This window comes from Armigeres subalbatus, chromosome 3 (genome assembly GCF_024139115.2).
Source record: "Armigeres subalbatus isolate Guangzhou_Male chromosome 3, GZ_Asu_2, whole genome shotgun sequence".
NCBI lineage: Eukaryota > Metazoa > Arthropoda > Insecta > Diptera > Culicidae > Armigeres > Armigeres subalbatus.
The window spans coordinates 66,658,464-66,684,579 of NC_085141.1; the positions used below are offsets into that span (position 1 = coordinate 66,658,464).

Genomic DNA, 26,116 nt, shown 5'->3' on the forward strand with positions numbered 1-26,116 from the left:
ACTTTTTAAATTTACCAATGGTTTTTTTAATTTTATCAATGATTTTTCTTTCTGTGTAGGCGAATCCAGCGCACTACTTCCGAAGTTGGGAAAGTTGTCTGTATCTGGAGAAAAATCCAACTTCGGTATAAAAAGCGGTATAAATTTATTCCGGATACACAATATATACCCCTAAACAACCCAATTTTATTCAATTTTCATAATACATTTTTACTCAATTTTGTCCCATTTCTAAGAAAATGAGTCGGATTCTACGCAGTTTCGGGTAGGTCAAGTTTAGCGTATGTGTGTCACAGAAAAAAAGGGAATTTAATTTCCCTTTGCTTTGACCGCTTTGACAGTGTATTTTCCCTTTTCCTGTTTTCCAAAGCTGTCAAATATTTTATGAACGAACAACAACAAAAACTGTGAGAGAAAATTTAGGAGTTTCAGAAAATGTTTCCAATTTATTGAAAAAAATAGTCGTTTTGCATTGAACAGTGTTTCTATTTATCCATAAAATAATCTACTGTACAGCTGATTTTTGAAAAGTAAGCTATTTTTCTGTTAGTGCTAGTACCTAACGTAGAGTTGAATTTTTGTTTCGGAGTCCGCTGATGACATCAACAATAATTCATTCCAATCTGTGAAAGAAAAAAATTCGATTCCTTTCCAGCCACTACCCAATTGGACCTATCGGTTTGTGTTGATTTGGACATGAACGATCGATTGCTAAAAGTGGGCCAACGGATCGAAGTATCCGGTAAGGATGTCCGGGGCTCGATTGCGTACGTCGGGATGACCTCGTTTGCGGTGGGCAAATGGGTTGGTGTCATTCTGGACGAACCCAAGGGAAAGAATAACGGATCGATCAAAGGACAGACGTATTTTTCGGTGAGAAAATTGCATTAGACATTATTTAGAGGGATGACCAATAAAGTGATTGTATCTGTTTCTATCATTTGTTTATCACAGTGCGAGGAGAACTATGGAATGTTTGTTCGCCCCACTCAGTTGTTATTCCTTGACGATGCAGGTAATGCAATTGAGGCAGGAGATATTCAAACCCCGGAAGAGAAGCCACGATCTCGGTTGAGCAGGTGAGTCTCCCTTTTAGCTGAATTCACTTACCTACCAAAAAGTACTAATCAATGACAAACAAGTTATAACTTTCACATTCTTATCCAGCTAACTTCTCAAAACTATATTAATAATTTGTATCCACTTTTCTTTAAAAATCACTTCTGAACTACTTTATATTGCTAAATGTATTGTTGATTCATTTCTTTATTTCATTTTTCTTTGCAATTCGATTTCGAACAAAAATACTAAAATTCAAAAACTGCATATAAATCCCATTGTTGCGCTAGTTCCAAGCGTGCTCCTTCCAGTAACAGATCAAAGTAAGTTGCACCAGTTCCGCCCAGCCGATTGAAATTGTGTTCCCGTCAGTCAAGCTTATTTCTGTCAGAACACCTTGAGCAATCGACGTCTAACTTCTTGTTCGATCGATAAAAAAAATCAACCATGTCGCTCATCGTTTGCCAATCATCCCGCTGCAGCATTAGCAATAGGAACAAAACTCATTTAATGCAATTCAATTAGTGATCATAAATAGATACAAATTAGGATATCAATGAAAATGTTTCGAATTTCGGAGACCATTTCCCGTTGCCATGTATTTTGCTGTTTAATCAGCAAAAATAAAATGGAAACACATAAAAAATATGCCACGCTTTTAAAATGAATGGTTCCAAAAGCGGGACTATACCTTTTACCAATTGTTTAAAGTTCTTATAGAAAAAGCGCAAGCAAAAGAGTTGACCTTCCTTTATAAGAATGGCAAAATTTACTTCTATTCTGCACAGAGCTTTTAGATTAATTCAAACACCAATCTTAAAAAGATTCCTTTGATCTAGTAGTTAAATGATTGAGATAGCGATTTGAAATCTCTTAGAGTCGAGCTTTAAAATTAATTTCTCATATTTCATTACATTTTCATGAATATCCTAATATAGATAGATTTATTTATAGAATTCGATTCATTATTGCATAGCTATGATAAACTCACCGATTGGCAGGAACCATGTTGCAAAGTTGTACCCACGTTCCTTCACTTATGTCTTTGCGTTAGTTTTAGTAAAGCTTAAAAATTTCTCTGATATTTGTTTCAATTTGTTTTATTGTGATGTTGTATTGTGGCTAACATTCCCGTTGTTCTGTATGCATGCTTCCATACGCAAATTCCGGAAATTTGTAGCGCTGGATCGGTTCGTTCGCTGGCATCGATGCCAGGCTCTACTCCTACCTTTCAAGCGAAACCAACAGCGTAAGTTTATTATTTTCATAGATTTGTTCCTGTAATGCTTTTTGCCTTTCTCGTGCACCAATGTGTAACGAAAAGGCTATATATTCACTCCCAAGACGATTTTGTGATAGAAGGGCCGGAGACCCATAGTGTTATATACCAATCGACTCAGCTCGACGAATTGAGATGATGTCTGTGTGTATGTGTGTGCGTGTGTGTATGTATCTACGCAAAATAAAACTCACTCATCTTTTAGGCACTTATCTTGATCCGATTTGTTTGCAATAAGTTGCAATAAGGGGCCCTCCTTAGTCGTGCGATAAGACGCGCGGCTTCAAAGCAAGACCATGCTGAGGGTGGCTGGGTTCGATTCCCGGTGCCGGTCTAGGCAATTTTCGGATTGAAAATTGTCTCGACTTCCCTGGGCATAAAAGTATCATCGTGCTAGCCTCATGATATACGAATGCAAAAATGGTAACCCTAAGCCTCGCAGTTAATAACTGTGAAAGTGCTTAATGAACACTAAGAGCTGCGAGGCGGCTTTGTCCCAGTGTGGGGATGTAATGTCAATAAGAAGAAAAAGAAGAAGTTGCATTCGATGTCCTGTCCCATTGTTTCCTATTGAAAATTGGCCAGATCGAACAATGGGATCAAAACTTATGGCCAAAATACGATTTATATACAAAAAACACGCTAAGAAATTCTTACTCAATTATTTAGTGGATCAAATCTGGGTGCTGCGGATAGAGCCGCTTTTCTGTTCTCAAGCGAGTAGCGTGATATTTTGAAATCAATCCTAGGGTGTCTACTACCTGGAAAACCTGGAATTATCAGGGAATTTTTCCCCACCTGGAAAATACCTGGAATTATCAGGGAATTCCTGACATAATCAGGGAAATTTCAATACCCGGTGATCATGAGTGAAAATCTCTCATAAGATGAAAAAATGCTTAAAAATATTTGAATAAATATACCAATCAAATCTATTGAAAATGTAGTGAACGTTAATGGATCGTTGTTCCGCAAAAAAACGTTTTGCCATCTCTTTAAAGAATTCCTGGAAAATTTTCGATGCTATTCTTGGTGAAATCTAGGAATTTATTCGGGTAATCAATTAGGGATTGCTTTGTAAATTCTTTTGAGTATTCTCTCGGAAATTCTTTGGAAATATATTAAAAAATACTAAATTAGTTAGGATTTTTCAAAACTATTCCTGGAGGAACTTCCGAAGGAATTTCGGGATCAGTTTTCCAAGGAAGTATTCAAAGAAATCACTAAAATAGTGTCCATAAGAATGATTAGCAATTTTCTAAATTATTTCTGAAGGAATTTCCAAGATAAAAATCGAAAAGAATTTCCGGAGAAATTTCAAAACGAATTTTTGGGCGATTTTTCGTATGGTTCCTAATAAATTCCTAAAAAATCCCAAGGAAGTTTAAAAAATATCCAAAGCATTTTCCGAAGGTTTTTACAGTAAAGCAGTAATAGAACGCTAGTGGCGCTGTAACCATTGAAATTATTCTGCCAAAATATGCTTCAATAATGCTTAATAGGCTATTCAGATTACGATTAGATTATTTATCGTAATAAATATCGTGTTAAAGCGAAGACAGAAAATTGAATGTATGGGGATGGCATCAGGTTGTTGTTTATCATGATATTTATGATCATAAATGGCGTAATCTGAATAGGCTATAACTTGGCCGTTTGACACTTACCGGTACATTGGCTGCTAGGTTGAAGCAAACATAGATGTTGACATATTCCACGCACTTCTACGCCAAAGGACCAACATTTCAAACTGAAAATTAGGGTCCAGTATTAATAGGACACGAAAACATATATTTTGAATTATAAGAAAAAAACATTTTTCCACTGAAAATTGGTTTAGGAACATAGTTCAACAGCCAATCAAAGTAGTAGACTTTTAGCATGAGAAAAAGACTTCGTAATCATTTTTTTACAAATGTGCTCCATCGCACCTATTTGGGTTCAAATGCATTAGAGCGATTCCAAGCAACAGCATCAAAATTTAAGAAAATTTTTAATTCATGATTTTCTATTGAGTTGAAACTTTGCACAGTTTTTCAATTTCATCTAAATCGTCATTTTTCGATACCAAATCTTCATATTGAGTCACGACTAACTTTTCAAAAGGGTGTATGTGAAAATGGTTCAAAAATATTTAAAAAGCTGCACAGCAAAAACGGAATGTTCGATTGTTATGATTTTTTCAGCAAAGTTAGACAACTAAATGGTGATTCTTAAGAAAATGTGCACAGTAAAAAAAAAGTTTTTTTGCCTTTAAAAATATCATTTTTGTCACAAAAACTCAAATATCTCAAAACCCTATCTTGTTTCGAACGTAATTTTTTTAGGGAAAACGGTCCATTATATTAGCTATCTACCATAAAAATTTGGTGATGGTAAACTAATAAACAAAAAAGTTATGACATTTCAAACATTTCACAATTTTCACATATAGTAAACAAAAATTTCCGTGTATTTTTTTTTTTCAAGAATCGCAGTTTGATGCTGATTTTATTGTTAAGGGCCTTGCGTGAGTTAAACAAGTTGTTTGTATGATATTCCATATTTATGTATTCATCGATATTATGTATATTATATGTATAAATATTATATGTATAAATAAATAAAAATGAATTAATAATCCTAAGTATTAAATTAAATGTGGCAGTTACACAATGTTGTTATAGAAACTCTAAGAGTTTTAGGTTTGAATTTTGGCATGGGTTATGATATCATGAAAACAGTTTATTAATACTTATTTTTTATTTATTTTTATTCAAATTTTTTAAAATATCGAACACTTTTGAATTATTATCAGCACAGTTTGAGTATAGTTTTGCTTTAATTTTATTTTCCGACAATGGAATGAAACAGTGAAATTTTTGGGTTCCTTGGATCGTTTTCGCGTTATTAAATTGCTCGCTGAGCTCTGAAGCCTTTATTTCGTACTCTTCAGTAGTAGTAAAACAAAATGATAATTTGGTTAAATCTTTTCTTTTCTACGATTTGCCCAATCAAAAAGTTCTTTCGCAGTTTTAATTGGATGCTCACGTTCTTTGGCTAAACTTGCTCTTGTGGCCATGCGCTTTATTGTTCCTCCAATAGCATCACAAGGACCTTTGCCATGTGATGTAGCAAAAAATGCCATTCTGCATCAATTCCGTACATTGATTTAAATTGACATAGGCTCGAAAAATTCTTACGATTTTTGTACTGCGACGCTGCTCCATCAGACATGAAATATATCTTTTGACTTCTTTATGCTTATCAACGCGTAAAAGTTAATCATTTTTCAATGACGAGTTTACGGATACTGAATCGTGTCTTAAATCTTCGGAAATTATAATAAAACTTAAGTGTTCAATTTGCGTACTTCCATTAAAATAAATAACGAATGGATGAATTGTAGCTTGTTGTACGTTCCAGTGATGGGACTGCACTTCATCTTGCAATACAAAGCTGTAATTTTCAGAAAATCACAAATGACTAAAATTCACCATTTTGTAATGTATTTTCGTATTTTTAAAAAGCTGGATTGTTCTGTTTTAATGAAATCGTGAGGGATTAAACTTTCTAATATCAAGCAAAAATATGACACAAACTCATCTACAGGTTTTACAATAGTTTCTATGTCACACCTATCCGTGGTCACCCATTGCTCAAATGATAACTGATCAATATATTTTTCTTCAAACTCAGCGAATAAAGTATTTTCCAATGATGAAGAATCTGGACAATCCGAACAAGATCGTAGATAGCAATTTGATGTTGTATTTTCACACAAAAGACTACCAGTTAACATTTTAATATCCTTTGTTAAATTGATTCTTTTCAAACTATGTAAAATAAGATTAATATTCTCATGGGTTGTGCACACACACACATTATGTGTTCCTGAATTGGAAAGAAGCTTACATTGCCTTGGCCGAAGGCTTGCAAATGAGGAAAAACCTATTTTAATATTATCGTGAATTTCCTTGAAGCGTGTGTACGCTTCTTTCAAAGTCGTCATCATTAATCGTTTTTGGATTGCTTGACGCTTTCCATCTTTTTTACTGATACATAATCTTTTGACCAGGCATAGCTCGACTTACTTCATCATCTTCAAAATATTGAACTACTATTTCTTTTGTCTCATCTGTTAATGCAGTACTAGACCTAGTATTTTTGGTTGAAAGACAGTTATTCTTCAATTGTTTTGCCTCTTTTACTGTATTTCTATTGGTTTTGAACTCATCAATGGCATCCTGAATAGACCACGAACTTGGCAGCATCGACAAAATCAATAATTTTTCTTTCCTTGTCGTGGCTGCATTCGAGAACCTTTCCTTCATATTTATAATTACCTCATCGTAGTCTGTATTTTCCACATCATCAGGTCCTAATTTGAAGAGGTTTCTTCGTACAGCTTCGTTTATTTCACGGTATTTTTTCTCCGGGTAATAAACGTAGTCCATCTTACTCCATTTAATCGGAGTCACTTTTTTCCCAGCTATGCCCTCGTTAAAGCGTTCGATGTTGACCTTTTGGATACACTCATCTTCCGATTGATTTGTTGAAACAGATTTCGCTGATGGTACGGTGGCAAGGCTCTCAGCCAGGGTTGTAAATTTTCGGCAGCACTGGATGAAGGTGATGTTTTTTTATATCATGTTTTTATTTTCTTCCTGCTTTGAAATCAACCTCACATTCCCGGAGAGGCAGAAAAGTAAACAACAGAACTCACATCATCCACTGCGCCGCGAATATGAAATCTACCACAGCAAAATGTACACATTCACCCAGCAAATTGAAAAAATTCACCACGCGTTTAAATGGGCCACTCACAGTCATACGGTAAGGAGCGAACTGAGCAGCATGTCAGAGTGACTTGTGAGTGGCTGAATGCGAAATTTAAAGGTCGGTGTTGGAAATGATTTTTCGGCTGCACCCAGTCGCACTCACCACGGCGGCGATGAAGGCGACTGCAGATTATACTGAGATCCATGTTTTTCACTGCATTGACTGTTAAATATTTCTACCCTGCTCTCAGCACTTAATACTTCTGGTAATTCCTCAGTTGTTGTCGATACATCTGGCAATTCCTCAGTTGCTGTCGTTTTCGAACTTCCTGCGCTCTGCTCAACCGATGATATACAGATTGCTCTTTTGTCAACGTTTAGACGGCAGGACGTGCAAATGCGTAAATTTGTATTCAATGTGGACATTGGAGCATAACCAGTCGCTTTCAGTTTATCTATGGTGCTTTCGGTGAGATTTCGTAACTCTTTTGAACACTTTTTTCCATCAAACGGCCTACAACAGTTGAGAAAGCGGCTACTCATGTTGTTCGTAATATTTCAATAAACAAAATCACTTTTAAGTGTCATTTGCTTGACTGAAGAAAAAAATTACTATAAGATCTTTAACAACCTTAGTAGTAGTAATTTTTTTGCTTTTTCGTGAGCATTGTCATGGTATGTACCTATCATGCATTTGTTGTTGTTGAAGATACCCGTTTCCTCCCGATCATAAAGTCTATTTTCTAAGAGGTATATTTTTTTCAGGTAAACTATAGACGTACACGTGTATATAAATCTTTGATTTTGCAGCTTTTGTCTTAAAAATAACATTTCTGATATGTCTGAAACTTGATTATGCATATGTACAACATGTGATAGATTTAGTTCGGAAAAGGTATTGGAGGGTAACCGCCCCTTCGGTGGGGTTTGATCCCACGACCCCAGTTCGCATGACAGGTGCTTTCCCTACTAAGCTACTTGGTTGACATTGTGTACAAAAATACATTTGAGAGAGTTAGTTCTGAAAATGTATTGCGAGAGATCGGCTGGTACCTGGTGCTGGGAATTTGGTTTCATCAGTACCCGCTAAGCTGCGGTGGACGACGGAGGTCCTTCGTAGCTCAGTAGGGAAGGCACCTGTCATGCGAACTGGGGTCGTGGGATCAAACCCCACCGAAGGGGCGGTTACCCTCCAATACCTTTTCCGAACTAAATCTATCACATGTTGTACATATGCATAATCAAGTTTCAGACATAGTAATTAATTTCCACTCCGGGTGGCTTAATACCCGGCATATAGGCAATTAACTTTGAATGTACTGATTTCTGATATGTTTCTATCAACGTTATTATCAACAGGTTTCAACACTATTAAAAGAATTTTTCGCCAGTCACGTGCAATGAAAATTATGACACTATCAATACTTTTGATCACAACACTGGATCGTGTCTAAGTTTCTTATAGATGCTATGAATAATTAAATCAAAATATCATGAAAACAACTTGTTTAAATCACGTCCCTTAACAATAAAATCTGCATCAAACTGCAATTCTCGAAATAACTTACACAGAAAAAAATTTTTTTACTAAATGTGAAAATTGTGAAATGTTTGAAATGTCATAACTTTTTGTTTATTAGTTTACCATCACCAAATTTTTATGGTAGATAGCTAATATAATGGACCGTTTTCCCTAAAAAAATTACGTTCGAAAAAAGCTAGGGTCCCCAGATATTTGAGCTTTTGTGACAAAAAAGATATTTTTAAAGGCAAAAAAAACTTTTTTTTACTGTGCACATTTTCTTAAGAATCACCATTTAGTTGTCTAACTTTGCTGAAAAAATCATAACAATCGAGCAGTTTTTTAAATATTTTTGAGCCATTTTCACATACACCCTTTTGGAAAGTTAGTCGTGACTCAATAGGAAGATTTGATATCTAAGAATGACGATTTAGATGAAATTGAAAAACTGTGCAGAGTTTCAAATATTTTCGAAATGGTCGCTCAGGATCGACTGACATGCCCCCGTGGAATGCCTCATTAATGAATACATGATAAAGTAGAGCTGATAATGGCATTTTTTGTACCAATTGTATTGTTTCGAACATTTTTGTTTTCATGAAATATTTATATTTTAAAAACAGTGACATTGAAATGGTGTCGCGTTACGAAAATAGTCGTATTATTGATACTGTACAAAAAGTACACACATTGGAAAAGTCATATTTTGGATTCTCTTAGTACTCGTCAAAAGCTTTCTTTTCATATATTAAGATCCAAAATCGGATTATTATTTATGTAGTTACACTAGGTACAAAAATATGGTGTCGCGTTACGCGAATTCAGTATGCTTCTGGAATGAGGGATATACGGCTTTCGGTTTATGTATACAGTATCACAATGGATCATAAAATGAAAAAAAGTTTTTATTTTGTATGTTAGGGTTTGTACATGAATAGCGTAACAAAATAGGGGGTGGAACGGGGTGTGTCATTTGGTAACTGTTCATACTAAAAAAATGAGTTCCCATATAAGAAATGTTACGAAAAATTGAAATTGCAAATTTGGTTGTTTCGTAGAACTCATAGGGGTCGTCCATAAATAAACCCCCGTAAAACTAGGGCTCAATTATTTTTTGTTTGAATAAATTGTGAGGCTTTTTTAAACATCTCTCGCACATCTTCGCACTCAACATCATCAGGTACTCATAAGAGTATACGTAACGAACAATTTGCTCCAGAACACGGTTTCCTTCTACCATTTCACGGACATGGCAGTTGTGCGTTGCTTTTTTGTTGCGTGGGGTGCCCTTGTAAACGCGAGTGCATTTAATTTTGGATTCCTTGAGGAATGTCCTTAATAAAGACATATTATATTAGACATTGGAATGAATTTCACTTTGAACTTGAATATACAACAATTGTTCCAATTATGCGTCTTGAATGACTCGAGAATTGTCGAATCTGACACGTCTCACGTGACATACCGTGTAATATAAATGGGAGGTATCGGCAATTCTCATTTTACTTAAAGTATTGACTCTGACGTATTGACTAAAGATTTAAAATGCACGCAAGTAGTGCACTCTTTTGTAATGAACATTTGTTGAGGCATGAAACATACACGAATAGAAAAAGTTGTTGAAATTTACACGAAAGTAATGCACATAAAGGGAATGCCAAAAAGAGCGTAAATTTAAACGATATTATCACCTGAATGTATGCAATTTGTATTGCATTATGTCACTTTTTATACGAATAAGTGTCATAATGCTATGTAAATTGCATACATTAAGGGCAAACTTGGTGGAAAAGATTCATGTACGCTCAGAATAGTGTAATTTTCCATGTCTTTATTATTTACGCGCTGATTACTTTTCATTTTTTTTCTGTGTACACCAATGTCTTTGAAAGTGAATAAATAAAAAGTTGAAAACAGACCACGTTCCAGTAGAAACGTAGAGTAAAAAACGACAGAAAGGTGCATTTTCAACATTTCTGATTTGCTTGGGTCATCATCACCTTTCAAAATGGTTAACGCAGAAAAAAGCAACACAGAACTTTTCAATGTAAAAATACAACTTACTTCTAGGGGGATCGATTATCTGACCGCGTATTGAAAAACCGATCCTGATCATACCTGGGTGTGACTTATTTAAAAATCAGTGAACCCATTAGCATTGATTTCGTTTTGAAAACTGGATATATGACGTGAATGGTTTTGGTTCAGTACCGAATTCGGGCCGATTAGTCCCTAAAACCTTAATAGCCGAAACTCCATATCGCGACCGCTAACTCGAACAAAATTCAACGATAGATAATGTGATAATGTTCCACGTAAAATGCCGCATCGAGATCGACTGAAATTATGTATTCCATCAACGATAAACACGTTCGCGTAACGCGACACCATTTGCAGAACACTGTTTGTTGATCAGCGTAACGTGGCGGGTTTTAATCAATCCAGCAATTTTTCATATAATATCCGTTTTTATCCGTAATTTGAATTCACATCCTCATTTCTATTAATGTATACGAGAAATGCTTGGAATAAGCCGAGATTCCAAACCTTATATCAGAGCTAAAAAACGCACTTGCATTGCCAATTGCAAAAAAGTGCATTTCAGCGATGGTGTCGCGTTACGAAATGGAGCGCGTTATATTAATCATATTCAAAGCGAAAAATCTTAAAATTAATATGATGGTATAAAGGAAATTTAGTGAGGATAATTTTAAACCTGTTTAATCATACGTCACCGAAGTTAATTTTCGAATGCGGACCTAATTTCTCACTGAAAGTCGACTCCTCATGTTGTCGCGTTACGCTGGAATGTGTCTGTTGGTAAAAAACTAGAACAAACTAGATGTTGGTCACGCGAACAGGTATAAGGACGTTAGGCATGAGTACGTTAGGCATAAAGGATGTTAAGCATAAAATGCCCCAAAAACAACCCTCGACATAAAGAAGGTATTATGCCTAACGTCCTTAGGCCTAACGTCATGGACCCAGCAATCTCATATTTTTGCATCAACACATTTCCTGAAGGAGATTTCGTATGAAGCTCTGAAGGATTTCCTGGAGAAATTCCCAAACATATTTCCGGAATATTTCCTCAAGAAGTTTTCTTATTCTTCATTGGCATTACATCCCCCACTGGGACATTGCCGCCTCGCAGCTTAGTGTTCATTAAGCACTTCCACAGTTATTAACTGCCAGGTTTCTAAGCCAATTTACCATTTCTGCATTCGTATATCATGAGACTAACACGATGATTCTTTTATGCCCAGGGAAGTCGAGACAATTTCCAATCCGAAAATGTTCTAGACCGGCACCAGGAATCGAACCCAGCCACCCTCAGCATGGTCTTGCTTTGTAGCCGCGCATCTTACCGCACGGCTAAGGAGGGCCCAGAAGTTTTCTTAAGTTTCTTAAAAAAAACAGCTGAAATAAAATTCAAAGAGATTTCCGATAGAATTCTTAACTAAGTTTCCAAAGAAATTCCTAAAAAAAATTTGAAAAGAATATCTGAAGAAATCTGCAAAGTATGTATTTTATAAAAGTATTGCCGAGGGATTTTCACAAGACATTTTCGAACAAACACATAAAGGAATTAAAAAAATCGTAAAGGAATCGCCAAATGCATCTCTAAAGGAATTTCCTAAACAATTCCTTGAGATGTTTTCTGAAGTTTTAGTAAAGAAATTAAATCCTGAAGGAAGTTCTGAAGCAGTTTTTAAATACGGAGGATTTTTCGATGGAATCTATGGAGAAATTTTCAAATGAATACCTGGAGGAATTTTTATTGAATGGCTGAAGCAATTTCTGGGTGAACCTGGAATTCCTGGAGGAATTTCTTAAGTAATTTACAACATTTTTTGTGAAGCCACCAAAATATTCTTAAAAATAATATTTTTTGCAATATTTACTTTTTTGCATTTCTCGTACAACAAAGTTGTACCGAAACGCTATCATTCCACTCTGAAAACGAACTTTTTACAGGAACATCTGATAGTAAAGTTTCTTATACCATTCGACTCAGTTTGATGAATCGAGGTGATGTCTGTGTGTGTGTTTTTTTTTCTTCCTAAGCAATGGAGGGGGAAACTGCTCAACAGATATCCTGGGTTGTCCAGGAAGTGCGGGGTTAGGGATCACCTCCAACAGCAAACGAGGGAGGCAGAACTACATTCCCGACCCGCTAAACCGTTTCCATTGCCGCCAAGCCCATAGTCCCTTCGGTACAACCAGAAAGTAATGCTTCAAAGGGGGGCCAGTGCACAACGCACCCTCCAGGTTAGCTGCGTGTCCTTGCAGCACCGAACATCGTGACTCGCTTTTTTAGAAGAACACCATGGTATCGTGCCAGCGCATTTCCGGCTTTCCAGGTGGCCTTACCACGCTTTATGTCCTCGGAAGGTGGGAAGGGTCGACTTCGCGCCTGCTTCCCTCTGCACGACTGGTATCAAGAATGATGATGCCGCGTGCACCCCAAATTGACCTCTCTGCCATAGGGTCTATTCGCCAAAACACAGAGGGACTTGCCGACGCGGTGCCTACGCCTGCCCCAGCCTTGACGAGGACCCCTTTCCGTCCTCGGGCTCTGAAACCGCCCGGTTGACCAACGCCGCGAAAGCGACGATACCATGTTGTTCTTCGCGCGGTCACTTGTTTGATAAAAGGATCGAGTTCGACCACAGAGCATGACCACCGGTATGACCCATGAAGCCGACTCTGATCCATTGGACCACCTCTTATTTGCGCCTGAACTAGCCATCCTTGAGTCCACGCGCCACCTTCTGTGTAGCTCCGAGACGATTTGGGCGATAGCCGATAAATCGGCGTTCCAGCCAACTTCATCTTTACACATCCTCCGAACTAGGTTGTCCGGGGTAGTGTCCAGCCAGACCACATGTGGCAAGCATGTGATCACGTATTGCGCGAAAACGTGGGCACACGAACAACACGTGTTCCACCGTTTCCTCTAAACCTGCGCACACCAAACACTCGGGCGTGGCCGAGCAAGCCAGCTGCGTTACCTGCACTGTGATTTTGCAGCACGCTTAAACGCCGGGCACTTCGAACCCCCTTCGAAGGGAGGCACTTCGAATGAGGTGCTTGCTGTTCACAGCTTTGCTGGAATAAATAAAAAAAAATGGGAGGGTTCGTGCAGCATTGTGCCATATGTCCCTCCAATCCGCAGCGTCGGCAGATATTGCTTCTGTCAGGGCCTTTGCAGTCCCATTGCTTGTGCCCCGGTTCCAGGCACTTGAAGCAAACTTCGGGTTGCTCGTATATGCCCACAGGGCACACCGACCATCCCACCTCCCAAGTAACATTTTAAGTTTTATTTCGCTCTAGGAATGGTTTTCAAGATAAAATTATAAGATCTAACAATAAAACCCATGACTACGTGACAACTTTCTGATGACCACTATAAGAGTAAGATATGGCCAAGTGGCCCTCTCTAGATAACCACTATAGACGTCTTATAAGAGTTATTTAGAAATCCTTTTTAAACCACCCGCAAAAAGGGAATTTGGCTGCGGCAGCTGTCAAAAATGTTGCTTTAAAAAAGAGAAACAAAACTTTGCTGAAAATAAAAACAAAATAAATTGGTGATGACAATCGTGATGAGGATGATTATAAAATAATATTTTTTTCAGGTCGGTTTTTCAATTCACCTCTATCCAAATGAGGTGCGCGTTCAACTTCATGGCGAAAGCTAGTGAAAAAATTAGATTGAATACAACGCGCTCTCAAAATAATGTAGTTCTAGACTTTTGAGTTCAAGTAATCATAGCAGCAGTATCGTAACTTTCCACTGATTCGATTGATACTTCACCCCAAAATATTTGTAATGTTCATCAATCACCAAAAAAGTGCTTTACTCGGTGAAACTATCATCAAATCATGAATTTCAGTAAAGAATTGCACTGATTTAAAATGCTTCTTCATTTTCAATATGGCCTTCACAAAATTCGATTAGAAAAATGTTGCTCTTATTGAATACCGTCATAAGCTCTTTGCAATGCAAATATTCTTATTGGGGTTATTCATTTGGCTACATTACGACCAAAAATTGTAGCTTTTATCGAGCTTTGAAAATAGGATTTATCACGCTCTTCATCGCGACCGTACAGCTGCTCATAAGGTCAATAAGCGTTTGACTTTTGAAGCTTTTTCAGCATATTTATGAGAGGTTTATTGATAGCAATAAGATCGACAATAAAACTGAGCAACTAGCTATGGCGATTGCTTTCATAAATCCGCTATAAGAATTAAATAAACCCAAGAAGCATGGAAATTGTTACTTGGGCTTGACGCTCCCTAACACTACTACCTTGGAGGCGTCCGCTGCAGATAGCCGAACCAATGCTACTTGCGTCCCTGTCGGACCTTTCCGTAGCCGAACGGCTGCGGTGGGCGTCTCCACTTCACACTGTCGCCGCAGTGCCGTGACGAGCTCTTCAACTTCGGTGATCTCGTCCAAGTCTTTAACCCTTAGATTCACCTCTGTCATGAGTGCCCTCACCTTGACCATCTCGCCTAGGACTTCCTCCGCCAACTTCTTGTAGGCGGCGCCCTTTTGCGAGACGCCCCGCTTCAGCTCGAGGATCATCTCGCCCATCCGGGTACGTCTTATTCGACGTACGTCGGCGCCGAGTTCACCGAACTTGACGTCACTCCTCATCGCCTTCAAGACGTCCGAGTACTTAGCCTCGTCCGTTTTGATGACTAGGGCATGGCCCCTGGAGCAATTGGCGCCTACCCTAGACTTCTTGCTACCCTCATTCGCCTGGGCCTTCTTTTCGGCCCTTGACGTCTTCGGTTTCCTCTTGTTCTTGACCAGGGTCCAGGAGGCGTCATCCCCCTCTATTTCCCTGGTCTGGTGCGGCTGAGAGCTCTCAGCCTGCCGTAACCCCTTACCACCGTCTTTCCTGGATAAACGGACCTTTCCAGGTCCTTCCTCCCCCGGTTTTGGAGGTACCTGGCCGGGGTTCAGCTTCCCAGCCCCACTACCCTTCGGGGTAGTAACCCTCCGCGTTTTGGAGCGGCCCTCAGGGAGCTCATCCCCTGGAGACTGTCTCCCCATTTTTGTGTCTGCTCCGTTGGAGAAGTCACCCCCGACGTGCCCGCGAGTACTTGAGCATCAGTCTGGGTAGACTTTGGCACCATCGTCTTCGCTGGCACGCCCTCGGTCGATTCGACCTTGCCCGAGTCCGCGAATCCTTGGGCCTCAGTCTGGGTAGACCTCGACTCAACGGATTTCACGGGTTTACACTTGGCCGTCCCGACCGCCCTCTCCAGCTTGGCGTCCAACATCGACTTTCGAAGTTTCATCAAGCTCCTCTTGAGGTCCTTATTGATATTATGCTTCGATGACGCAAAGTCGATGATGGCGTCCAGCTGTTCCGTCGCCACCTTGAGGGCCGAAAGCCCATCGCGTTTGCGGGTCATCCCCTCCACAAGCCATGGGCCGTCGATAACCTCTACCGGCATAACCGAGGAGAAGGTTAAGTGACCCACGCTGGCACTGCGCACCGAGCTGCCGACTATTGCTTCTGGCCTCCTAGGCGGAGACCTGAACAACCCACCTCTTGCGAAGGGGTTGTCGCCTACACTACTACCACTAATTGAAGAATTGTTGACTTTTTAACAATTAAAGACTTGTTTTTCCATTTTGGTCCCACGAGTTGCTCGGGAAAGGAGGTCCACCACGCCAGAGCCCAGCATGACGCGGTAAGGGACAATTACTGTGGAGGGAGCCTAGATACCCCACAGGCTCCGTTAAAGGCCTAGCTCATTATTTCACCCCCTGGCCAAAACCAACCTTTTTTTTGTACATTTTGGAACCCCCACAAGCTGTCGGCACCGGGGCCCTCTTCGGGCTAAATCCGGCGCTGCCAGAGATCTAGAGAGACGAGAATTACTTCACCGTAGGAGTCTGTCACCGTTACGCCTTGCATGCTAAACTTCACTCGGTGAGCGCGTCCGTCCGACGACGATAGGATTTTCGGGCCAAGACTTCAGCGTCAACTTACGAAACCAGTAGCTACGATGTTCATCGCTCCTTTGTCGGCCGTCCATGACCACACCGCTTGCCGCACGGTCATCGATCAGAAGGTTTTGAATCTTCGTAGAATGATTTGATGCGATTACTATAGGATTACTCCAAAAATGAACTTTTGATAGAAGGCCCGGAGACCAATTTTGTAGACATACCTTTGAGAACTTAGCATCACCCGATTTACTCGAGACAAGTTGCATTCGACGAGGAATGCGGTACCATTGGACATTGCATTTCGGAATTATTGAAAAAGCATTACTTTTTACCAATAGTCTGCCCCTTTAAAAAATTCAAAATAGATAAAAAAAATTCAAACATGCAAAAAATGGATAGTAATAAATTGAAGAACATACAAAATGATAGAAAAAATGCGACCTATTCTCCTAAAGTGCTTTTTTGACCTTTCTTATGTGATTTTTTCAATACATTTTACGATGCACGAGGCATTTTACGATGCAACCGCTAGGGTTTTCTTGATCCCAGACAGAGAATCAACTACACTCAACCCTCTTTTTACGGCAGTTTTTAATACGTCACTTCGTTTTACGGCCTTCTTTTTACGGGACGTGACGTAAAAAGAATTTGAAACATTATTGACATCCAAAAGTAAGCCTATAAGAAGGCACTCTTAGAAACCCAAAGAACAAAATAGATGCTTTGTATATTCATCATTTGCCTTCAACAATTGTTCCGTTCCAGGTCATCCAAGAATTTCCTGGAGTCTACACGCGTAACCAAGGACCTAAGGTCTACAAGCGTAGCGAAAGAGCTGTTATCTCTTGTAAAAAATGGTTTATGTCCTATTTGATATATTAAACCAAATTCCGTTCCAGGTCATACAAGAATTCCCTGAAACATAGGTCTTCAGGTCTACCCGCGTAACCGATGGGCTGTTATCTCTTTTTTTAAATGGTTCATGCTCCATATGATCTATTAAACCAAACTCAATTTGCCTTAAGCAGCCGTTCTTTTCCTGGTCATCCAAGAATTCCCTAGGCTCCTCAGCCGCGGATTCATCCCAAATATGTCCTCCGAGTGTTTGTCTTTCACTTGCGTCTCAAATGTAGGCATATGAGTTGTTCTAAGATCTCCAAATCGTCCTGGAGTTTGAATCGAATGGTCTACCGAATCCACCAAGGCTTTCATGATGGCCCCAGCAGCGGTATCAACCCAATTATGTCCTCCGAGTATTTGTCTTTCACTTGAGTCTCAAATCCAGACATATGAGATGTAGTAAGATCTCCAAATCGTCCTGGAGTTTGAATCAAATAGTCTACCGAATCAACCAAGGCGGTATCAACCCAATTATGTCCTCCGAGTATTTTTCTTTCACTTGCGTCTCAAATCCAGACATACGAGATATAGTAAGATCTCCAAATCGTTCCTGGAGTTTGAATCAAATGGTCTGCCGAGTCAACCGAGGCTTCCATGATGTCCCCAGCCGCGGTATCAACCCAATTATGTTCTCTGCAGAGTTTGGAGTTTGAATCAAATGGTGTAATGAATCAACCAATCCATGGTGCCTCCAGCCGCGGTATCAACCCAATTATGTCCTCCGATTATTTGTCTTTCACTTACGTATCAAATCCAGACATGTGACATGTTTTGAAATCTCCAAATTGCTCTGGAGTTTTAATCAAATGTTCTGCCGAATCAAACAAGGCTTTCACAAGGCGGTATTAACCCAATTTTGTCTTCTGAGTATTAGTCTTTCACTTGAGTCACAAATTTTAGCATGTAAGATGTTGTAAGATCTTTAAATTGTCCTGGAAATTGAATTAAATGGTCTACCAAATCAACCAAGGCTTCCATGATTTCTTCACTCGCGATATCAACTCAACATCATGAAGGCTTTGGTTGATTCGATAGACCATTTGATTTAAACTCCAGGAAAATTTGGAGATCTTACAATATCGAATATGCCTGTATTTAAAACGTTAGTAAAGGACCAATACTAAGAAGACAAAATTGGGTTGACACCGCAGCTAGGGCCAGATCTTAAAACATCTTATATATATATGAATTTGAGACGCAAGTGAAAGACAAATACTCGGAGGGCATGAGTGGGATGATACCGTAGCTGAGGACATCGTGCAAGTCTCAGTAGATTTGGTAGACCATTTGATTCTAACTCCAGAACAATTTGGAGATCTTAAAACATCTCATATGCCTGGATTTGAGACGTAAGTGAAAGACAAATAATCGGAGGACATAATTGGGTTGATACCGCGGCTCTGGACATCGTGGAAGCCTTGGTTGATTCTGTAGACCATTTGATTCAAACTCCAGGACAATTTGGAGATCTTAAAACATCTCATATACATGGACTTGAGACGCAAGTGAAAGACAAATACTTGGAGGGCATGATTGGGATGATACCGTGGCTGGGAGCACCATAGAAGCCTTGGTTGATTCTTTTTACCATTTGATTTAAACTCCAGGACAATTTGGAGATCTTACAATGTCGAATATTCCTGTATTTGAGACGATAGTAAAAGACCAATACTCAGAAGACAAAATTGGGTTGACACCGAGGCTGAGGACATCGTGGAAGCCTTGGTTGATTCTGTAGACCATTTGATTCAAACTCCAGGACAATTTGCAGATCTTAAAACATCTCATATACATGGACTTGAGACGCAAGTGAAAGACAAATACTCGGAGGGCATGATTGGGATGATACCGCAGCTGAGGACATCGTGCAAGCCTCAGTAGATTCGGTAGACCATTTGATTCAAGCTCCAGAACAATTTGGAGATCTTAAAACATCTCATATGCCTGGATTTGAGACATAAGTGAAAGACAAATAATCGGGTGACATAATTGAGTTGATACCGCAGCTAGGAGCACCATTGGGTATTGGTTGATTCATTAGACTATTTGATTCAAACTCCAGGAAAATTTGGAGATCTTATAACACCGCATCTATCTTTTTTTAGACGCAAGTGAAAGACAAATACTCGGAGAACATAATTGAGTTGAAAGCACGGCTTAGGACATCACGAAGGCTTTGGTTGATTCGATAGACCATTTAATTTAAACTCCAGGACAATTTGGAGATCTTGCAACTTCCCATATACCTGTATTTGAGACGTTAGTAAAATACCAATACTCAGAAGACAAAGTTGAGTTAACACCGTGGCTCTGGACATCGTGGAAGCCTTGGTTGATTCTGTAGACCATTTGATTCAAACTCCAGGACAATTTGGAGATCCTACAACTTCATACATGCAAGAATTGAAGACGGAAGTGGAAGACAAATAATCGGAGGACAAAATTGGGTTAACACCGAGTCTGGGGACATCATGGAAGCCTTGGTTAATTCGGTAGACCATATGATTCAAACTTTAGGACAATTTGGAGATCTTACAACACCTCATATGTCTTTTTTTTTTAAACGCAAGTGAAAGGCAAATCCTCGGAGGACATAATTGAGTTGATACCACGGCTTGGGACATCATGAAGGCTTTGGTTGATTCGGTAGACCATTTGATTCAAACTCCAGGACAATTTGAAGATCTTATAACATCTCATATGCCTGGATTTGGAGAGATCTTACAATACCTCATGTAAGACGCAAGTGAATGTATTTGAAAGTATCCTCACGATCAATAAATTAAGTGAAACACTAGAATTTTTTGCAAAAATTCTTTTTACGTCACATTCGGTTTCCCCCCAATAAGTGACGTAAAACGAGGGTTGAGTGTATAACAAAACTGACGCAATCTAACACAACTGACACAGACTCAATCGAGTATTAAAATAATTCGATCAAAATAAAACCAACCGTAACACAACTTCCACCAAGGCACACAATTTTTAATGGATCGATTCCGAGATCCATGAAAAAATCTTAAAACCGTAACAGCTCTTAACTGATCACGGTCGTACCACTTCTGTCTAATTAGGCTGTTAACAGTTTTGTCGTTTTTGCGATACTTTTCCGAAGCTTGCTGTGTACCGTTTTACTGCAAACCCATCGTTTCAAAGTCGAACAAATACTTCTGCAAGCATGATCCAAATACCTATTTCTTACTGATATGTTGCTCAATAACTCAATGCTACAAATATCCCACTTTTATGTTTGTTCGTTCTATCTACACTACATGCAAGTAAAAATATTCTTCTACTGTTCATATTAATAACAATTCTTTCTTTCCCACCGTTCTCATTTCCCAACTAAACAATATTCGATGTCCAACTAATCACCATGACCTAATCGCACCCATCACCGATTCCATCATCAACCAAACCATTATCCCATCCACATTGCATTGGATGTCACATCGATGGGCATCGGACTTACATTGATGGGCGCCATTTATCTTCGTGTCAACTGAAAACAGCGTACGCCGAAAATCACCGGTCAAGCAGCCCCAGTCGAAGCGCGCCTCGATGTCTATGACACTCTCGACGTCCAGGTTAACTATTTACTTGTATCCATATTCTTCAACGTGTCTGCCTTGTTTTATGTTATACTTAGCCTAAATGTTATTCGCTGATGGCTTTTATTACCAACGCACTCGTCGGTTGCCGACCACATGAGAATACTATTGCGCAGCTTATCACGTTACGAGTTTCTGTCTGTATTATACAAACGACTTCATTTTCTTAACAGTTCCTCCATTTTTCCTATATTCATTATGCATTTTGTTTCAAAGCTTATGTTTAAGATCACGCTTGTTAGTCACACACATTGATAATGTCGTGTGATTCACTGTTGTTGTTTTATTGTTAGAGGGATACTTTGATTAGTTTGATTTCACTAAACATCGTGTTCTGTTCACTACAGCTCCCGTGCGTCGTTGAATCGCAGCACCAGTTCGCTGGGATCCAAAACCCAACTGACCTCCCCGGGGAATGATCGTCCGTCTGGCATGTCCTCGATCCCCACCCCGGTTTCATCCATTCCTACCATGATCAAAGCCGGCGATCGGTACGAATCGTTGCACAAGTCGCACATCAGCCCACCGGAGTCACTGCAAACCTCGAAGCGGGCTTCCTTCGTGGAAACCGGATTCGTTGAAACTCTTAAGCCTCAATTCACCCCTGGACAATCGTTGACTTCTCCTTCTCCGGCTCCCTCTACTGAGGATCGCATCCACCTACTGCAGATGCAGCAGGAGATTGAGGATTTGAAAACGCAAAACAAAGACCTCATTGAAAAACTTGAAACGCTGAAAGTTCGTCGTGCGGAAGATAAGGAACGTCTTCGTGAGTTCGATAAGATGAAAACTCAGTACGACCAGCTGGTGGAATTCAAGAGCAAAATCATGGATGCGCATTCGCAACTACAACGTGACTATCAGAGAGCCAAGCAAGAAGCTAAGGATGCGATCGAAGCTCGCGACTTGCATATTGAAGAAATGGCCGAATTGTCCGAGAATGTTGAGATGATTACACTAGATAAGGAAATGGCCGAGGAAAAGGCCGATACCTTAGCCCTAGAGTTAGAGACTGCTAAAGAAAGGATTGAAGAACTAACATTGGATTTGGAAATTCTTAAAACCGAAATGCAAGAAAAAATGGCAGGCGGTGAAGTGGTGGCCGATGGCACAGGCTCTGGCGTTTCAACCTACGAATTCAAACAACTTGAACAGCAGAATGTGAGACTACGGGAAACGTTGGTACGTCTTCGAGATCTCTCAGCACACGAAAAGCACGAAATTCAAAAACTGGAAAAGGAGCTAGATACTAAGAAGTCCGAGGTCGCCGAACTACAGCGCACGAAAGAAAAATTGTCTTCGAAAATTGACGAATTGGAAGCACAGCTCAGTGATCTACAGGAACAGGTTGACGCAGCTTTGGGTGCAGAGGAGATGGTAGAACAACTGGCGGAGAAAAAGATGGAATTGGAAGATAAAGTCAAGGCATTGGAAGAAGAGGTAGCCGAACTAGAAGCACTGGAAGAAGTTCACGAACAGTTGGTCGAGAGCAATCACGAACTGGAGATGGATATGCGGGAGGAACTCGATATGGCTCATGCAGCGAAGCGAGAAGCAGTTCGAGAGAAGGACGCCGCTTTAGAGACAATCGTCGATCGCGATCAAACCATTTTGAAGTTCAGGGAACTTGTTCAGAGATTGAACGACCAATGTTTAGAGCTTAGAGATAAAATGCACCAAGAATCAAGTAAGGTCGTTAAAGATACTCTTTCGGAAACGATAGACTTCAAACAGATGTTCGCCGAATCGAAAGCCTTTACTAGAGCTATCGATTTACAGTTGCGCCAGATCGAGTTGACGCAAGCGAATGAACACGTCAAGTACTTAACCGCGTTCATGCCTGAAATATTTATGGCCCGTGGCGGTGACCACGATGCAATATTGGTAATTCTCCTGGTTTCTCGAATTGTTTTTAAATCGGGTATCATCGTCAGCCAAGCTAGGGAACGGTTTTCATCCGTACCGCAAATCGACCGTAATGCAATCGTCAGCGGACATGAAGTCTATCAGTTCCGCTTCCGCTCAAGGTTGTTACACCATGTGCACAACTTGCAAACCATTATGCATCAGTTCCTGTATGGCCTCACTGCATGTTCAGCCGACACGTTGCTGAAGATTGGTTCATCTTTGCCGGAGATGCAGGCGCAGGAAAAAATGGTCGATGAAATTGTGGAACTGCTGAAGGTTAATCAGCTGGATGAGAACTCTTCCACTGATAATCTTGAGAAGTGCGTCACCTTCTTTAATGCCATGTATTTGGTGCTGCTGTCCGGTGAAGATCTGCTTAACGAAACCCAAATTGTACGTGATTGCACTGCTGCCATTTCGGCGGCCTGTGATTCAATATCGACCGATGCTGTTGTGATGAAAACACTGATTCAGGTATGTCTAGAAAGAAAATAAATTGTAATGATCCCTCGCCTCCGTATTCACAATTTTTGTATGGATTATCTCAGAAATTTGGATGGATTGTCACGATTCTTGAAACTTCCCACACTGAAACTCTTTTCCACCTGAGCGTGATGTTATTTATAGATTTGCCTAGTTCAACAGTTGAGAAAAACCATACTCTTTTTAAACTGGATCCCTGGAGTTGAAATTTCATCAAAAACATTTCTATTCTTTCCAGAGCGGAGATGAGACCAGCGATTCGGGTCTTTTAATGCAGTACATCACCCAGAATATTGATTCAGTAAAACAACAACTTAAGCTTACTAAACGACGTCTGCCTCAAGACGTCAGTATCACCAAATGCAATCTTTCAATGAACACGCTTCAAAATTTGAAAAAGACAGCCGAGGCTCTCAACAAGTTAATGAGCGTCATGTTCTACAGCGCCAAACAAGTTGTTCAAATGGTAACTGCTGATCCGGAATCGGAAGTATCCGTATCGCATGATAAGCTTTGGGAAATGATATCCAATGCCTGCGAGAAAGTTTACGAGCAGGATGATTTGGGTCCATCACAGAACATTCGAACAGTGCTGAGTAAGACCAGTACCGATATGAGTCAGTTGGCACAATATCTGCTCGACCACGAGTACGAAATCATGTCCGGAACAAACACCAAACCAGAGGAGAAGCCCGTAGCGCCCATCATCCTACGCGCTCAAGCCGTCAAGAAACAATTGGAAGAAACTAAAACACTTACAGCAACCCTGGAAAATCGTGAAGCCGAAATAAGGCAACTCAAGTTAGCGGCCAAACTGAAGCAGAACGAGCTGTCTGAGATGCAGATTCGCAAGGACTTGGCCGAGAAGAAACTCTCAGTTTTACAGCAAGATCACGAAACCAACACTGCCAGACTTCAGAAACAATACGACGAAGTCTGTCAGCGGCTCAAACAGTATGTCGTCCATAAATTATTTATCAAGCTATAACTTTTACGATTTTTATATATATTCAATTCCAGGAAAGAGAAGGAATTCGAAGAAACCATGGATCATTTGCAAAACGATATCGATTCATTGGAGAGTGAGAAGAGCAGTCTCCGTGACAAACTTAAGACCTACAGTTCTAAGAAGGGAGATCTTAAAACCACAACTGCCCTTGGTAAGTCGCTAACTAATTCCCCATTTTGTTGAATTAGCCATTTAAATCGCTATCCTTTTGCAGACATCTCCGCCAGTTCACCATATATCGCCCAAGAGCTATCGTTGCTTAAAAAGGCCTTCAAGGACGAACGCACCGAACGGCTAAAAGTCCAGGCCAATGAGTACAAGAAAATACTCGCCAACTTGGAACCGTTGCACGTTCCTCAACCTAAGGACGAACGCATCGAGAAGCTAGAGAAGGAAATCACCAAGGTTAAACACGATTGGATTATGTCACTCGTTCGGGGTGCAGAGATGCCCGTTACGAGAACTTCACAAGGCAGCGTCTCCAAGGCAATCATCGACCACGAAAACCAGCAGAAGCGCAACCAGCAGCAGATCAAAACAAAGGCCGAACAGTTAGCGTGCGAGATCATGGACGAGTATCTCAGCAGGAAGCCCCACCGTGCGGCTCGGGGAGACTTTGCAATGTTTCCGTCGACCGAACTGGCCGCGGCCTTCAAGACGAACGTCAAAGTGTAGAGCGTGGGATGAAAATGTAAGTCCTGTTTATTTTGAATAATTTAATATTATAATGGATATTTGGTTTAGAACCCTATTTGAAACAATCCCCACGGATTGGCGAAATCTAAATCAGGTGCAAACAAAATTAAAAATAATTCCATATTTACGGTTTACGACTAAGATTCCAGTTTTTTTTTGTGTTATTTATTACGTCAGTAAATCAAAATTAGGTTATATATAAAATTGAAGTCTCCAACATATTTATTTTGTTACTATATCTGTTTCATCCGTTCTTCTTTGCTATGCGTGCTAACTGTTCTAAAAGTATAAAACAAAAGTAAGTAAACCAACAGATTGAAAATTTAATGATAAGACTGGAATGAATATTTTTTTAGTCTTTCGTCTCCTTCAGCTTATCATCAAAACAATTTTTTTGAACAGAATTTTTTTTAACGTTAAAATATTCAAACCTCATAACTTACGAAAGAAAAAATACTAGGAATCCGAATATCTCATTGTTTTTAAATTTATGCTCCTAATAATTTGATAGCCTGGGACGAAAGAAGAAATTAATATTTGCTCTGACCTGACACAAAATATTAACACAGCTGATTGAGATGAAACGCTTGAAAGTCTCGTAAATAAAATAACAATAATATTCATGTAGGTATAACGAGATGATCATTCATAGAGAAATCCTTTTATATTTGTTGATGGGCGTACAGATCCGAAACCGTTGAAATGATCCAGATCAGCGAATTATCAGATCATCATTTGTAAGAAAATGACATAATGAAAAGTTTTTTTTTGTTGTTAGTAGTTTTTTGTAACGGTAAAGGCCTACGACTTGTGACCAGAGCTTAAAATATTAATCTTCATGAAGCTACTTCGGTTCGACAAACATCGCATGAATATTCAAAACATAGAATGACATAGTCAGACGACTA

The 26,116-nt window shown here is 39.7% G+C and overlaps 1 protein-coding gene across 7 annotated transcripts; it reads left to right on the forward strand.

Annotated features, from left to right (window-relative positions):
* Nucleotides 1-365: 365 nt before the first annotated feature.
* On the forward strand, nt 366-25,835 carry LOC134225903 (dynactin subunit 1). Of its 7 annotated transcripts, none has more exons than XM_062706335.1 (10): nt 366-530; nt 633-873; nt 955-1,079; nt 1,350-1,382; nt 2,240-2,308; nt 21,014-21,088; nt 21,460-23,494; nt 23,742-24,457; nt 24,524-24,663; nt 24,727-25,835. In XM_062706335.1, the coding sequence occupies exons 2-10, from the start codon at nt 697-699 to the stop codon at nt 25,185-25,187; spliced, it is 3,831 nt and encodes a 1,276-aa protein (XP_062562319.1). In that variant the 5' UTR covers nt 366-530; nt 633-696; the 3' UTR covers nt 25,188-25,835. The 7 variants fall into 7 exon arrangements, with proteins under 7 accessions (XP_062562319.1, XP_062562320.1, XP_062562322.1 ...); XM_062706336.1 differs by having other exon boundaries at nt 656-873; XM_062706338.1 differs by lacking the exon at nt 2,240-2,308.
* The last annotated feature ends 281 nt before the right edge of the window (nt 25,836-26,116 follow it).